Source organism: Saccoglossus kowalevskii, chromosome 14, assembly GCF_978046115.1.
Source record: "Saccoglossus kowalevskii chromosome 14, keSacKowa6.1, whole genome shotgun sequence".
In the NCBI taxonomy this organism is placed as follows: domain Eukaryota; kingdom Metazoa; phylum Hemichordata; class Enteropneusta; family Harrimaniidae; genus Saccoglossus; species Saccoglossus kowalevskii.
Window position 1 is genome coordinate 29,425,755 of NC_140654.1, and position 16,947 is coordinate 29,442,701.

The 16,947-nt window shown below is 35.4% G+C and overlaps 1 protein-coding gene across 1 annotated transcript in view; it reads left to right on the plus strand.

Moving 5' to 3' along the window:
• Positions 1–16,947, plus strand: part of LOC100369350 (uncharacterized) — a 49,321-nt gene that overhangs the window by 9,638 nt on the left and 22,736 nt on the right. The window contains exons 9-25 of the mRNA XM_085507592.1: positions 133–235; positions 585–1,004; positions 1,525–2,142; positions 4,310–4,567; positions 5,087–5,421; positions 6,051–6,269; positions 7,338–7,595; positions 8,569–8,878; positions 9,410–9,639; positions 10,980–11,130; positions 11,287–11,522; positions 12,275–12,776; positions 13,492–13,601; positions 14,237–14,419; positions 14,873–14,996; positions 15,555–16,315; positions 16,537–16,718. Coding sequence (XP_085363718.1) covers positions 133–235; positions 585–1,004; positions 1,525–2,142; positions 4,310–4,567; positions 5,087–5,421; positions 6,051–6,269; positions 7,338–7,595; positions 8,569–8,878; positions 9,410–9,639; positions 10,980–11,130; positions 11,287–11,522; positions 12,275–12,776; positions 13,492–13,601; positions 14,237–14,419; positions 14,873–14,996; positions 15,555–16,315; positions 16,537–16,718 — 5,000 coding nt within the window. The remainder of the gene's footprint in view (positions 1–132; positions 236–584; positions 1,005–1,524; positions 2,143–4,309; positions 4,568–5,086; positions 5,422–6,050; positions 6,270–7,337; positions 7,596–8,568; positions 8,879–9,409; positions 9,640–10,979; positions 11,131–11,286; positions 11,523–12,274; positions 12,777–13,491; positions 13,602–14,236; positions 14,420–14,872; positions 14,997–15,554; positions 16,316–16,536; positions 16,719–16,947) is intronic.

A 16,947-nucleotide genomic window follows, 5' to 3' on the forward strand; every position in this document is an offset into this window, starting at 1 on the left:
GACACCTGGAAACATAAAATTGTCATGTTTGGGTATAACTTTAGCTGGCTCACAAACAGGGAAATTGTATTTTTACATGTACGGTATATATGTACTGCTTAATCATTCTTTTTTTTTCATCTATACTTGTAGGTGTACTCTGATGATTTGGTTCTTAACTATGAAAATATAACCATAGAACCATATGCACATCTATCAGCTGATGAGAGTGTTCCTCTCAGTATAGCAGAATCAGGTTAGTGTCATGCTGATACCTACATATACACTGTATTTTTCAACTGATTGGCCAATCAGAGCCAACTTAGTATACTGGGTTTACTGACCTGTCAAATTCATTATGCGTAAGACAACTTTCAACAAACAAGCTGCTCTCTGATTGGCCAGACTGTTAGATATTCTGGTTGGGCAGCCAATCAGGCTCAATCTTGTATGTGCTATGACAATGGTAGTTCATGGGTTGATATTAGATGGATTCCTTTGAAAATTCTATATCTCTTGGCATTATTAATTCAAACTTGGGATTAACAATAAGCTGTACGTGCGCTTAATAGTGATTCATTCCATTCATCTTTTCCCTTTTGTAGGCATTGGAGTTGGTCATCCAGGGCAAACAGGAAGTTCTGGTGGTGGCCATGGTGGCACTGGTGGTCAGGGTAGCATTCAATCTGTTGTTGGTAGGGGTCATGGCTCATTTTTAACTCCCAACTCATTTGGTCGTGACGGTGGACATGAAATATTCCCGCATCTTGGAGGAGCTGGAGGTGGTAAACTCTTTATGAGTGCTAAGAATCGATTGGTCTTGGATGGTTCCATTTCTGCTAATGGTGGGGAAGGTCGGTCTCCTCATAGTGGCGGTGGAAGTGGTGGGAGTGTTCGGATAGAGTGTGGTACACTGGACGGTGATGGGTATATTGAAGTGATTGGTGGAGATGGACGCACCGGGACTGGTGGTGGTGGAGGGGGAGGTAGAATTGCTGTCTATTACACTGCCAATCATTTTATTGGTGAGTATTGAGTTTCTAGTGTTCATTTAGATTTTACTAAATTAATCACAACATCTGAAAATTACGATACTTTTATTATTATTCAATTCATGGCTTATTACAAATGAGCCACAAAATAGATTGAAAAATATTTGTTTCTGTCTATTTTTCACATTTTTTTTCATTTTCACAGTATCTGACAGAAACTGACACACATGCTGACTAAAACCAAATCATTTAAATTTGTTAGCCTTGTATGCAGTTATTTTTTACTGATGGGGTATTTGACAGTAACTTTGGCTTTGAAATATTTTTCTGAGAATTACTTCTAGAATTTGGTGCCACATATATTAGCTACATCAATGTTAATTTCATTCAAAGTGAAAAAGAACATTTATTGATTAAAATATGACAGATTTTAATCACATTTTTGAAACACGAATAAACGACTAACGTTGAAATTGCTGTAATTCTTGTTTCCATCACAGATTTGTTGCATATCAAAAATTATTTATGTGTTGAATATTGTTTCCCCTATCAGGAGATTTCTTTGCATATGGAGGTGATAGCGGTTATGAACCTGGTGGAGCTGGCACTGTGTATTTACACAAACTTCTTGCATCAAATGATTCCATTCTATTGGATGGTACCAGTCCTGAAGCACTGATATCCCACGATTCCAACGTCACGTCCGAATTGACCAACAGAACGCTGTACATCAATAATATCGGGAGATATCCGCGAGATATGCTCCGAAATCTAACATCAATCTACCAAGATTTGGAACTAGGGTCAACATTGACGTGGATCACTCCGGGAGAACCATCTCATGACAATGAACAAAGCCACCACTATACCGAACATATACAAATTGACGAATTACACATATATGGTGGCGGCCATGTTGGATTTGTGTTTCCAGAGAGGCCAATGGATTCTCTGGATATCCGACTTGGGACAGTGTTTGGTGATCGTACTGGGCGATTACATGTTGGGTATAATCAGAGTTATTTTTCAGCTCATTCAGCCATGCCTATGGATATGTTTGTATATCAGAGAGGCTTAGCTGTGTTACATGGTGAACTCAAGGTGGACGGTGTGACAGTAAACGTTGAGGGTGTTCTGGAAAACTTAGAGAATATTAGCATATCAGATGGAGGTAATACCATTATAACATATCCTAAGTGTCAAATTTTTGCTGCTATCAATTTTTTAGTCCCCGTTCGGACGTAGTCCGAAAACAGGGACTTATAATTCGGTCTCCGTGCGTCCGTGCGTCCGTGTGTCCGTGCGTCCGTCCGTAGTTATATCTCAGAGTCCCTTGGACCGATTCCGTTCATTCTTTGCATGTGCCTAGTACTTTATGTGGGACATATGCACATGCAGTGGTTTAGCGATTCGATTCAAAATGGTCGACTTGTAGCCATCTTGTTTTTTGAAAATGTTGTATTTTGGACATGCTTTGTCAGTTTTCATTCAAACTTGGTACATAGATTATACATGTTAGGATACATGTCCATGATGATTTATTTCACAATTGGATCAAAGATGGCCGACTGACAGCCATCTTGTTTTTTGAAAATGTTGTATTTTGGACATGCTTTGTCAGTTTTCATTCAAACTTGGTACATAGATTATACATGTTAGGATACATGTCCATGATGATTTATTTCACAATTGGATCAAAGATGGCTGACTGGCAGCCATCTTGTTTTTTGAAAATGTCGTATTTTGGACATGCTTTGTCAGTTTTCATTCAAACTTGGTACATAGATTATACATGTTAGGATACATGTCCATGATGATTTATTTCACAATTGGATCAAAGATGGCTGACTGGCAGCCATCTTGTTTTTTGAAAATGTCGTATTTTGGACATGCTTTGTCAGTTTTCATTCAAATTTACTACATAGATCATACATGTTAGGATACATGTCCCCGACCGTCCATGAGTTCCTGAGTCTGTCCGTCCGTCCGTGTGTCCGTCTGTCCCTGCGTCAGTCTATCCAACGTCATATTTCAGAATCCTGTGGACTGATTCCGTTCATTCTTTGCATGTGCCTAGTACCTTATGTGGGACATATGCACATGCAGTGGTTTAGCGATTCGATTCAAAATGGCCGACTGGCAGCCATCTTGTTTTTTGAAAATGTTGTATTTTGGACATGCTTTGTCAGTTGTCATTCAAACTTGGTACATAGATTATACATGTTAGGATACATGTCCATGATGGATCAAAGATGGTCGACTGGCAGGCATCTTGTTTTTGTTTTTTTTTGCGGTATCTTGGACGTGCTCTGTCAGTTTTCATTCAAATTTGGCACATACATGTACTTTATACATGTTAGGATGCATATCCATGACAATTTGTTTCAAAATCTGGTCAAGGATGGCCGATTGACAGCCATCTGACTTTTTGGCCTTACTACTATATTTACACAATTTATGTACCATTTTCATTCGTATTTGGCACATACATCATACATATCAGTGTGTTTCATAATCAGATCAAAGATGGCTGAATAACGGCTGTTTTTATTTTGGCCATATTACTATGACACGAAACACGTGTTTTGATGTAAATAAACAATCTGTTGTATAGGCCACTTGGAACTCAAGTTTCAAGGACACGCTCGCGACAACCCCTCCGCTTTAATATGACGAGCACAAAGAGAACTTAACGGGGACTGTGTCATTTTCAATGACTTGTTGCTTTTATTAATGTGTGGACATTCAGGAGGACAAAATTATCAGAGTCACTGTGAATTTATTCAACGCCGCAAAATTTTGTGATTTGCCCTGACTTACTTTGTAAACAAATGCAAAGATTTGCTGTGATGCAACTAGTTATTCCAATGGTATGTTGTTGATGCAACAGAAAATGATACTGTAACAGTGATATTATAGTGATCTTGAAAAACATCTATATATAGTTATAGAATTTGGTAAAGTGAAATTAACATTTTACAAACAAAATAAATGTAAAAATGAAGAAAATCAGGTGCCAAAACATTTGTGTTTGGGCCTTAAGTCACCAACCTAGTCACATACCATTTACTCATTTTTTGAAGAACTCACTTCAGCAGTCAACAAAATGGCTCAACTTGATTTTGAGGGATCTCTACAAAATCAGTTCTGGAGGCACATTGCTTCAAATATAAAAACATTTACTTTGAACAGTTCGTTTTGCCATTGTCAGTTTCATTTTTCACCACAACCCTCTCATATGCAATCTTATTTTCTTTGGAAAGTTTACTTGATGCATACAATATTTAGTAAAAGAAAACAAAAATAGAACTTCTCAAATTTTTTGTTTTTCTCTTCAGGTAAGCTGTACATGCATGAAATGATAAACATAGATGGTGAACCAACTGAAATGTTACAACTCCAGACATGTAATGTTCGTAACCATGGTATCATGTACACACATAATGGAATGAATAGAAGAACTTTGTTGGGTCATACCATTCGTGTATATGGGGGTGCAGAGCTCTATGGTGTTAATTTGCATATTGAAACTGAAGAAGTGATTGTTGATTCTCTTGGGTCATTGAATGTTGACAATGCTGGCTACCGAAGTGCAGGTAAACAATTTTATTGGTTGTGTTTTCTGGAACTTTTCCGGGTTAATTAAGGAAGTTACGTGTGAAGGAATTTTTAGTAATTACTGTAAAACACATTGAAATAGCTACATGCTATTTTAGCTAATTTGACTCAACACATGAATTAACAAAATCTTAATTTAGCTAAAATGCCAACAATCTCATTGTGAGAATATACTTTATTCTAAATTAGCGACATCTTGAATTAGCAAAATTGCAGATTACCTGGGGTAGCTAAATTAGCTAAAAAGACGTGTTTTACATAAGTGGAGAACATGTTGCTGCTGTATTTAACATATGGTTGCCGTGGTAATGTTTGTTTTTGGTTACCACAGTAATATTTATAGTGTTACATGTATGATTGCCATGGCAATGTGTGATTCTCTGTGGTTGCCATGGTGAATTTTCCTTCATAGATAGTTGCTATGGCAATGTGTTTTTTGTGGGGTTTTTTGGTGATGTGCAACACAGATCTGTAATGTCATGTTTTCTTCATTTCAGATGGTCCAGGTGGTGGTTTTACATATGGTAATTATGGAACAGGTGGTAGTCATGGCGGCAGTGGAAGCTGTGATAGCGAAAGTGAATCGTCTCCTCCTGGTTATGGATCGTTTGTCTTCCCCAATGAGTTTGGATCAGGAGGCGGTATGAGCCACCTTGGTGCAAATGGAGGAATGGGTGGTGGGATCCTAACGATGAATGTCAGTCGCTTGTTACGTGTTGAGGGTGCTCTTCATGCCAATGGTGAGAACTCCCAGAATAATGATGCAGGTGGTGGCAGCGGAGGCAGCATGCATATTATTGCCAAGAGGTTTGAAGGAATGGGAAGTATACAGGTAATCTCAGTTTAATAAACAATTCATCTGTCCAAGTATGTGAATATTAAATTTATTATTTCATGATTGATAAAATTGAAATTATCAATTTTGAAGTATTTCTCAGAAACGATAAATACTTATCGTAGGATTATTGGAATAAACATTAGCGATTTTCACTGACTTTTGAAATTACTGAAAAATTAACTCAACATGGCTTACAGTAATTTTTTATTTTCCCCTGAATACTAGTAAGTAGATTAGCTACTTATTGTGCAAAACACAAATATGCACCGGACATCATCACATCTTTATAAAGGTTAACCTTTTCAATTGTGTAACAAGGGGTACTAGTCTTATCCAATTTTGTGATTTCTGATAAATTCTGCTTAAAACACATTTTTTTAAACTATGCACTGGACAAAGCTGAAGAATCTGTCTTCAGGTCGTCACCTGTTATAATCAGTTGTTTTAATCATGTCACTAGTTTTATCATATCTGTGTTTTCTGATGAATGTTACTTAAACCTTAATGTATTTAGTACATTGTTATCATGCAGTCAAAACAAATTATAAAAACGTGAACAATGTTCGCATCTATACTTTAAACTGGATTTAAAATATTATGACTTACAAATCTTTGATACAAAGGTCAATGGTGGTTCTGGACATGGTGGAGGAAGCGGAGGACGGTTGGCTTTGTATTACGAGGAAGACGACTACAGTGGAGTCTTTGAGTCAGCTGGTGGTGCAGGATACAATGAACATGGTGCGTCTGGTACAGTGTATCTTAAGAAACAACATGATGATTTGGAAGAAGAGTATCGAACACTTCGTATTTATAATAGCTTTGAATATGCTAATAAACAGGTATGTAATGGGAGTAGTCAAACTGATATTAGATAAAAATACCATTATTTGTCACATATGAAATGTACACATGTATAGTGTGTCACACTATTTACTATTATAAGAAAACACATCTCTAATAGAAGAGCATATAAACCAAAAATGACATTTGTTGTATACTGAATTGTTAAAGCGAGAGGGTCGTCACCTGCGCACGAGTGGGAATTGAGTCCGAAGCGACGATAACAACACACACTAAAAACGCAAAGGCTCATGAGTAGACGCTTGTTTGTAAACACGCTATGGCCAACTGACGCATGCACAGGTAACGACTCTCCCCCTTTAAAACATTAATTATTTTCACCATTATAGTAACATCTCTAATGTACTTAAAACTCTTTGAGTGCCATTGTCACATTTTTGACACCAGCAACCAAATGATTGTATACAATCTGCTCCCCCACATGAAATGTGGGTAAAACATCTTGGTCAAAAGCTGATAGTAATATCTGAAACTGTCAGTATGGACCAAAATTGTGATGAAATTTAGTGACAAATTCACAAAATGTGAAAATATTTGCACTGAATTTTGGGCAAGAAAAATATCTGGCAGTCAAAAGGTTAAGCAATTAACAATTTAACAATTACGATAATTTCACATAAAAAATAATAAAATTTACAATTAAATTACTAAGCAATAAAAATAGACAAAATTATATCCAAAAGCCAAAACAATAGATTCTATTTTAATTTGATTGGGTTGATGCCTGATAATACATTATAATTGGAAGATGGTCATAATGCCATGTCACGTTGTCCCAATAAACATGTATTTTTTTAGTGGTGAAATTTAGCATTTTTAATTGCAATCTGCACATAAAATAAATTCTGAAGATACAAAAACGAATTTTATAACAAAAACTACATGTAACTCACACTAAAGTATTTAAAAAAATAAGAAGAAAAAGTACATGTTGGATAACTAGGATATAACTATTACTGCAGTAAGTGGTAGAAACATGGCTCCAAATGTCTGATATGTTTTCTAATATTCCTAGTCATTAGTATTACATTATTGCCTATTTACAGAGTCGTAAAACATGGGTAAACATTCCAGAGAATGTGTCACGTGATTATGACATTGATTTATTAGACATTGGTGGATATGCACATGCCTCCATTGAGTCCTCTGACATCAATGGCTGGCCATCACAAGGACTAAGACGATTAAGTGTGTATGATATTGCTGGTGATCACACAGCTACTGTGCATGTCAGTGCTGACAAATACTTTGATATTGTTGGCAATGCAACCTATAGAATACCATTCAGTACAGCTGTCTATGAGGTGAGTCATGTTATAAACATTTTCACCACGAGTTCCCTCTTTTCATCACAAAATCCCCCTTTATAGTCTGCACCTTTCTTCAGAAGATTGGGATAAAAATAGCCAATTGCTTTGAGTAAAAAGTGAAAATTGACTTAAATTTTGTCTGTTGGCTGCAAAATTAGGGTTCATTTCCAGAAATATTGAAAAATATAAGAAAAAAAATGCAGAAAAATTGTGAGAAGTCTGGTGGTGAAAAGGTTAAAGGAAGAGCTGAGATCACATTTCAGTCTAGTTAGCCAATTTGACAGGCATGGACTCTTCATCTTTCAAAACATGAGTCATTTACGAGAAGAAATGTTATACAAATAGACATTTAGAATCCATCTATTAATTGATTTTGAAAACAATTGGAGAGCACACAAGCCAGGCCTGTTACCAGACATGAAACTTAAGTGTTGATGTGCTCCAATGTAAGATCCAAACTATCATACCCATGTTCAAGAGTGACATATTTCGTCACAATTTTTGGTTCACATTGTCTTGCATAACAAAAAAAAGTGCAACATTGATCGTGCACAAAAATTATTGAATTAATTGATTGTGAAAGGTATAAAACAAAGTTCTTTGCCAAATGTTCACAAGTTGTTAGTCTCAGGGTGGAGCTACATCACAGAACGTTCTACGTTGCGAAGACTGTGGAATGCCAGTCAATAACTAAATTCAAGGAAACAGCACAAACTCAAATTTGAAATAATCCTGAACAGCCAAATTTATTTATGTTGTACATTGTAGGGGTAATCTTGTTTTCCTGTTCAAGTATCTCAAAGTACAGTTTTCTGAAAGTTTTTGGAGAGTTGATTATTTGAACATCATAATTTTTCTTTCCAAAACTTGTTTTAATTTTATTGTATTTCTGTGTTAATTTGAACCAAATGGACTTTAATAATTTCAATTTTTCAACATACTGTGTGCTTTTGTTGACTTCATACAGAATGGCACTGCATCATTTCCGAGCCATACCTATTTACAAGATGTAGACTTGATGTTATACGGTGGTCATGTGTTTGGAATTGACCACCTTGAGCTGTCTCTGAATGGCCAAACCATCATGGATGCTGACAGTAGGATAAACTCAAAAGAAGATAGTATTGTCAGTCTAAAGGATGTCACAATACATGATGGTGGTGTGTTTCATTACACCGGGGATGCAAGGGTTGATGATGCTCTGATGATGACACTAACAAATGGACTACATGTGAGAGGAGGTGGATCTCTGATTGGTAATCAGTTACACATACAAGGTAAAGACAACATTAAACTCCCATATATTAAAAACGTGTAAACTTGTTGAACAATGTTAGGCATACATGTACAAGTCAATGAGTCAAGTAACTAAAATTTTAAAAATTAAAAGAGATTTGTCTCATTTTTAATATCAATAGTAAATGGCATCATCCATCATCCCAAAATGAGTCAATTCTACTCTACTGGTGTAGTAGCAGTATTATAATGAAAGCGGTCTATTCATTTATAAACATGAATACATATATTATGTAGCAGTAATAGCCCTGTCAATGTATTTATTGGAGAAATTGCAGGACAATGTTTTGGCACTTTTTGCATTTCATTGTTTGTACAAGCAACTGTTTTCATGTCCAGGCCAGCGCAACACAGATTGACTTTCTCATACAGTAGCTTGATCTACACTTGGTACCTTAAATATTTGTGCAACAGATTAATTTTTTTGAAGATGGTGATATGAAGTGCAATTGATCACTGGTTGGTGACATTTTGGTATATATTTTAACGATGATTTTTTTTCATCATATCAGCCAAGACCATTACAGTTGATGATGAAGGAGAAGTGAATGTCAACTACAGAGGATATGGACCAGGTGAAGGACCTGGTGCTGGCATTGATCATGTTTATGGTGGTACAGGGGCTTCACATGGTGGCAGAGGTGGCATTGGAAGTTGGACATTTAAAGCAGCTCCTGCATATGACAATGTCCTGGACCCAGTGGATTATGGTAGTGGGGGCAGCATTGGTGGAGGGACACAGGTAGGTCATCCCTATGACAATGTACTAGTCTATTTTATAATGTGTAAAACTGGTCTATAGGGATACATCTAGGTTGAACAGTGATATGTAATTAGAATGTACAGTGTATACATTATAGTTTTCAACAGTTTTATCATGTGTATAAGTATTTGATTTATGTTTAATGATATTATACATATGCACGTCAATTTGTTTCATGATCTGATTCAAGATGGCCGAATGGCGGCCATTTTTGTGCTAAAAATCATCAAAATCAAGCATTTTTCGGCTGTTTACAGATGGATTTTGTTCAAAATTGGTATATACATTAGACATTATAGGACCTTGATGCACATCATTTTGTTTTTCAGATAAGATTCAAAATGGCCGACTGGCGGCCATTTTGTTTTAATGAATGTGGTTCTAGTGCCATATCTCTGACTTGCTTTGACTGATTATGTTCAAATTTTAAATATTCATTATAGATCATGTCATAGATATACAGATATATTGGTTTGACGATTCTACTAAAAATGGCCGAATGGTGGCCATTTTTGTGCTAAAAAATCATCAAAATCAAGCATTTCCCGGCTGTTTACGGATGGATTTTCTTCAAACTTGGTATATACATTAGACATTATGGGACCTTGATGCAAATAATTTTGTTTTTCAGATCGGATTCAAAATGGCTGTCTGGCGGCCATTTTGTTTTAATGAATGGGCTTCTAGACCCATATCTCTGACTTTTTTTGACTGATTATGTTCAAATTTTAAATATTCATTTTACATCATGTCATAGATATACAGATATATTGGTTTGACGATCCTATTCAAAATGGCCGAATGGTGGCCATTTTTGTGCTAAAAAAATCAACAAATATCAAGCGTTTCTGGCATTTATAAATGGATTTCGTTCAAACTTGGTACATATATTAGACATTACAGGTTTCTGATGCACGTCATTTTTTTTTTCAGATTGGATTCAAAATGGCTGACTGGCGGCCATTTTGTTTTAATGATTGGGCTTCTAGAGCCATATCTCTTAAATGCTTTGACTGATTATATTCAAATTTTATATACGGTATTCGTTATACATCATGTTATATATATATATAAATGGCTGATTTTGAATGCTGTTCCAGAGCAATATCTCTCAATATGGACAAGTACTTGTTTGACGATCAGATACAAATGTGAATCATTTTAATGTTAAAAAAATCATATTCCTGACATGGTTATATTCCAGCTATATTACTATAAACAAAACTATGTATCTTAAATTTGATAACTAACGGGGACTGTGCCATGCATGGCTTGTTTTTCATCATTTGTAAATTCTATTCTAATTAATTTGTTTCCAGGCGACAGGGTCTGGTGGAGGCACTATTCAGCTGATTGCAGATGTTATCATAGTAGATGGTGTGATCACATCCGATGGTGGTACTTCAGACCAGCCTGGTAACGGTGGAGCTAGTGGTGGAAGTATCCATATTCAATCTGACATTCTATCCGGTGAGTTATCGTGAAATATATACTTTCACTTGTGGAAGCTAAATACGGTTTACCAATGTCACAGTTACTCTATACATTTTGTATGTCAAAAAATCAATAGAATGTAATACACATGAACAAAACTAACAATAATGTGTTTGTGTTTTGATTATGTAGGTACTGGTGAGATGTCCTCTAATGGTGGTGATGGTGCATGTGTTCTACATTGTAATAAATGTAATGAACATAGAGAATGTTTGGAGTGTACAGATTATAAATATTGGAGAGATTACAATTGTATCGATGATTGTGATGATTATCATAATCGCAGAAATGTCTCTTATTCATATGGTCATCTGGTAATCCATAAAGTTGGTAGTTATTGTGTGAATGAGAAAGCTGCTCATGACGAGGCAAGTATTGTTTTAATACTGTTTATTGCTGGGAGTAAGGTTCAATCTCAAAATTGGGATTTATAGATTAGCTCAGCATTCCTTGAGTAGCCTTGAATTGCCAGGATGTACCGGAATTCCAAAAAATCTTGTTTCAGTCTTGAAAAGTCTAGAGCAAAAAATCTGACACTTGAAGTTAATAAAAACTCGCTCCTTTTCTTCATACTACCTTTTCATTTATAATTTGCTGATGGTGAGAAAGTTCATTTTTGCAATTTTCTAATCTGTGCTTGAATTGTATTAATTCAATGGAAAACATTGATTCCGGTGAAACTTGAATGAAACTTCCCTTTGTACCACCTTATAAATTACAACCAAAATAGCCTGGAATAGCCTGTAATTATTTTTTTTTCTGAAATGTATGAATGCAACAGCAGTTTGTCTGACCATTATGTTGGCAGAGTGATCATACATTAAAGCATGAATGTGTTCATTATTTGTGTTATCATGATTGGATTCAATATGGCCAACTATTTTGATTTTTGTTACAATCTATATCTCCATATCCCCATGAATACTGATGTTCTCCACAATATTTGGGCCAATTGATGCATGAGTTCATCATTTTGCTTCATGATTGGATTCAATGGATTCAATTGAAAACTTAATTATTATTAACTTTGTTTTAAATGTAAAATTTTACAAGTTATCATATTTATAATAGAATGTAATGTACAAGATAGCTGAAAGTACAATTTATATTTCACTCACAGTTGTGGATAATTGGGGGTGGTGGAGGAGGAGGACGCATTGCTCTGTATACTTATGAAGATAATAGATATACTGGTAACTTACACACTTATGGTGGGGTCAGCTACAAAGAATCTGGTGGACCTGGAACTATCTACATGTCTAATACTACACCAAATGGCACTCAGACTACTCTAATAGTGGACAACCAGGGAAGAACGCCTCTACGGGATCATAGACTCCACGATGTTGAGGAAGACTCTGCTCGAGCATATATAATTACTGGTGAAGCGCATCAAGTTGATTCTTACTGGTTTGATGAGGTACACATCAATCAAGGTGCTCATTTAGCCTTTGAGAGCAATGTTAATTATTCTACTGCGGTGGAGATTGGTAAAATATATGGAGATCTGACTGGTATGCTACACAGTGCAGAGAGTTTTCCTATTATCATTACAGAATCACAGTCACCATTCCCTGCTGCTTTTTACATCTATGAAGATTCATATGTACAGCTACCAACAGGTGGGTTGTTTAATCTTGCATTTAGTGGTGAATTTATACTCTATATATACATGTACATGTATGATCATATGAAATTTAGTCCCAGAAGTTTAAAAAAGGGAAACTTCTCCTTCTTGTGTGTATGTGCACGTGTATGTGTGTTCATCCACACCTTAATCTCAGACATGTCTGGATTAGTCATGTTCAAATTTCATATGTAAGTCGTACTTCATGTCACACACTATAAACATGCATTTGTTTCATGATCCGATGCAAGATGGCCAAATGGCAGCCATTTTAAAGTTAAAATGCAAAAACCAAATATATCTGGAGCCAATTCTGGACTGATTTAATTGAAACTTGGTACATATACCAGAATATGTTCTGTTGCTTGCAATTAACTTGCTTACTCATTAGTGATATTTGCTGTAACTTTCAAGAATATTTTAAATTCTCAAATGATTTTTTTGAGCCAGTGAATAATAAGTGTTAAAATAAATTACTGAGTTTCATGCGTTTATCATATTTTGAAATCCTTGCCTGGAAGGTCCACTCAATTTTATATTCAGCACATTCAGTGGAAAAATGTTGGTGATATATGTCAAGGATTTTTGGTCAGTCTCTTAGTATGGAGATGTGCATGTTATGTCAATAATGGTAGTAATAGCCAATATTCATTTTTTTTACAATGTATGATACATGATTGTGACAGGAATGATTATATTTATCTTTTCAGCTGTCACACTCAGTAATCTGGACTATCCAGACATCTATATTGATGGTGAAGTAGATGGAGTACAGAATCTTGTGATTGGTACACATATCAATTTGCATATTGGAAGTCAGGTAAATATTTATTTTGTGTTCGATTCATGAAATCATCGCAGTACTGAAATTGTTGCTAAACTGAAAATAAAGTAAATTTAATTCAATGATCTGATTCTACTTGTAAAAGCATTTTACAACTCACAATAAATATCCTTAGGACAGTTCAAACACATAAATAAGCGAAACAAAATTATTGTATTTTTTTGTTTCAAAAGTGTCACATAATTGTTGATTTAGACATAAGTCATTCACTGTTGAGCTTTTTTACTCTGCATCAATAATTTTTTTTTTTGAAAACGTATAAAAATGGGTCTCTTCGAAACTATTTCTATAGGATTTCATAAAACATGAATAGTGTTTGTCAGAATTTGTCAATAATTCAGAAAAGCCATTAGTACCCATCTTATAACTACCGCTACCGAACAAAAATTTTGAGATATGACTAAATATTTTCATCACAGGAACCAATGGTATAATGACTTTATGTGATGAATCTCATTAACTCTGAACGCCAAAGTCAACTTTTGTCACCATATACTAATTTCAAAAGTACAAATTATTTTCGTAATTTTTTCCAAATTTTGATCAAGACTTGTTGCTAATTGAAAACTATGTCCAATTGGTTCAAAATTATGCATCTTTTTCTATTTAAGGGTCACTCATCTGGAGACGATAAAAAATGTCTGAATTTATTGAACCTGGATATTTTATCTGATGGTGCGATTCAGTCCTGGTACGGACAAGATCCAGATTTATCTGAGACCAATCCAGATTATCCTTCATTGAATTTATCGTTAAGCGATAAACTACACATCCATCCTGGTGGCAAGATATTGGTAAGTGTACAAGCATAGACATAGAAATTTATGATAAGACCAGGACCAGATATCTGAATAATTAATCTTATTTGGATGGTGGGACAGGAACTTGTAAGGAGTTCAGTCCATGTATGCCTATACCAATTTTTGCTCTAATTTGGCAAAAATACAAGATATGTTTATACACGTATACATGTAAATTTGTATTTTGTTTCATTACTTTTGACGGACTGGTGGCTATTTTTGTTGCTAAAAGATTATGTCATCAAATGCTTCTATAAAGAATTTAGCATTCCTATAATTAGCAATATAATTTACTCATTTTAATACTTTGTCACCAACGTATCACTACAAAAATTTGTCCTTGTATATATCATTAACCAACTGTAATTCATTGCACTCACAGTATGGCTAAAATTATAAGACATTTGCAAACCCAAGTCATAACATCTGAGTGTCAATTTCTTACAGACTGCTTGGGTTGAAGTAAATGCTAACACTGTTATCATAGATGAAGCTGGATTTATTGATGTTAGTGAGCAAAGTAGTCAATATATACATGAAAGACATGGAGAAATATACTCACCATACTGGGGTAAGTATGAAAACTTGTCACATGAATGATCAAAATAGTGCATATAATTTCATGAAGAAATTTCTTGCGAATGCAAATTCAATAGTTGTGAGATCCCATGGTTATGTGTGAAATCAAATGTAAAAACAGGACAAACAAAGGTCATAGAGTCGTAATGACGTCATAAAGTTGTGTGGCACTCAACAAATGCAAAATTATTTTGGGGTATTTCCATGCTTAATTTTGTGCTTTACATTTTTGATGATGGTCAATTTTGATGAAATAAGAGTATCCCAAAGCAATATTCCTATCTTCAAAAATCAGTATTTCAACTTTAGTTATTAACCAAAAAAGTGAAATTAAAAATCAAATCAGTTGATTCTTTCACACAATATACAAGTTCTCGCAGTGAATGGAAAATCATCTATTTTGATGATGATTTGTAGGAAAACAATTTTGTGAAGTATATGTATACACGCCAAAATTGATATTAATCTGATCTTATTGATCAAGGAGTATTCTACTTTATCACTGCAGGGTTGAATTATCAGTGAATCAGTCTAATTATATTTTCAACAGGTGGTTCTGGTGGTGGCCATGGAGGTAGTGGTGGACAGGGTTACAATACGCAGAAAGTTGGACCAGCATATGGATACTTACATCATCCTAGAGATTTTGGTACTGGGGGAGGTAACTCAGGTGGCAACCTGACTGATGGCGGTAGAGGAGGTGGTGTCATTAGTATCACTGCCCTTGATATTGAGATATATGGAAGTCTGAAAGCCAACGGTGGTGATGCTATGAGTGTATCAAGTGGTGGTGGTGGTGGAGGAGGTGTGTACACAGAGAGTGTTAACTTTAGAGGGTATGGACTGATAACTGTCAACGGAGGGTCAGTTCCAGAGGGTGGAAACTATGCTGGAGGCGGTGGTGGAGGAGGGAGGATGGCTCTCAATTATATCAATAATTATTTTACTGGTCATCTCCAAGCATATGGTGGAAGAAGTCTACATGAAGTGGGTGGTGCTGGAACTATTATACTACATAACACCCAAGGATTGAACACATCACTGTACGTGGACAATAACAATATAGGGAGGCCGTTAAATGAAGCAATTGATTACATTTCTTTAGTAGGACGACATCGTGGTAGTGTTAGTTGTCGTACATGGGTTGTTGACCAACCAGGTTATGAATTCCTATTCGATACTATGTTTGTCACTGGTCAAGCAGAGTTGGCATTTGTTCGGCCATGGCCTGAGACGATGGTGAAGCAGAACATTCTGGCAAAGAAATCTGAGGGTGATGGTTCAGGCATAGTACATATCGGACCTTTACAGGTAAACCTGTGATGTATTCTCTATCAAACATCTTTCATTTAATGCACCAAAATCCTGACTACAAATTATCATGAACTTTCTTCAGAACAGCAGACAGAAACAATATATACTACAATTGAGGTTTATAATTTAAAAAAATAATTCAGATATTACCTGAAATTAAAACACATGTGAAATTACCATGATCTTAAAACTAATTACTGGAATCTTTATATTCACAGGTGTTTGATGTAGAACTTCCTCATAGCAGTCCTCGACTGCGTTGGGGTATAACTATCTATCCACATGGTGAAATGATTACAGCGTCATCCCTTGAAATATATGATATAGCTGTCATCATTGAAGGAACATTGACTGGGGGTAAAAACGTTACAGTTGGACGTGGAGGAAAACTTATTCTGAGGTATCAGGCAGTTTTAACTATTAAACCAGAAATATTTAGGAATTAAATTATTATTTATTATAAATATGTCAGTAAAACCTAGACCATATATGAGCAAAGAACTTGCAAAAACATGTTCATAAATATTTACCAGTCATAACCCGATTTCCTTGAAGTAAAAATGTTTGTTTGGCAGAATCTACCATCATCATCATTACAAATTCTCTGACTCAATTACAGCAAAACTAAA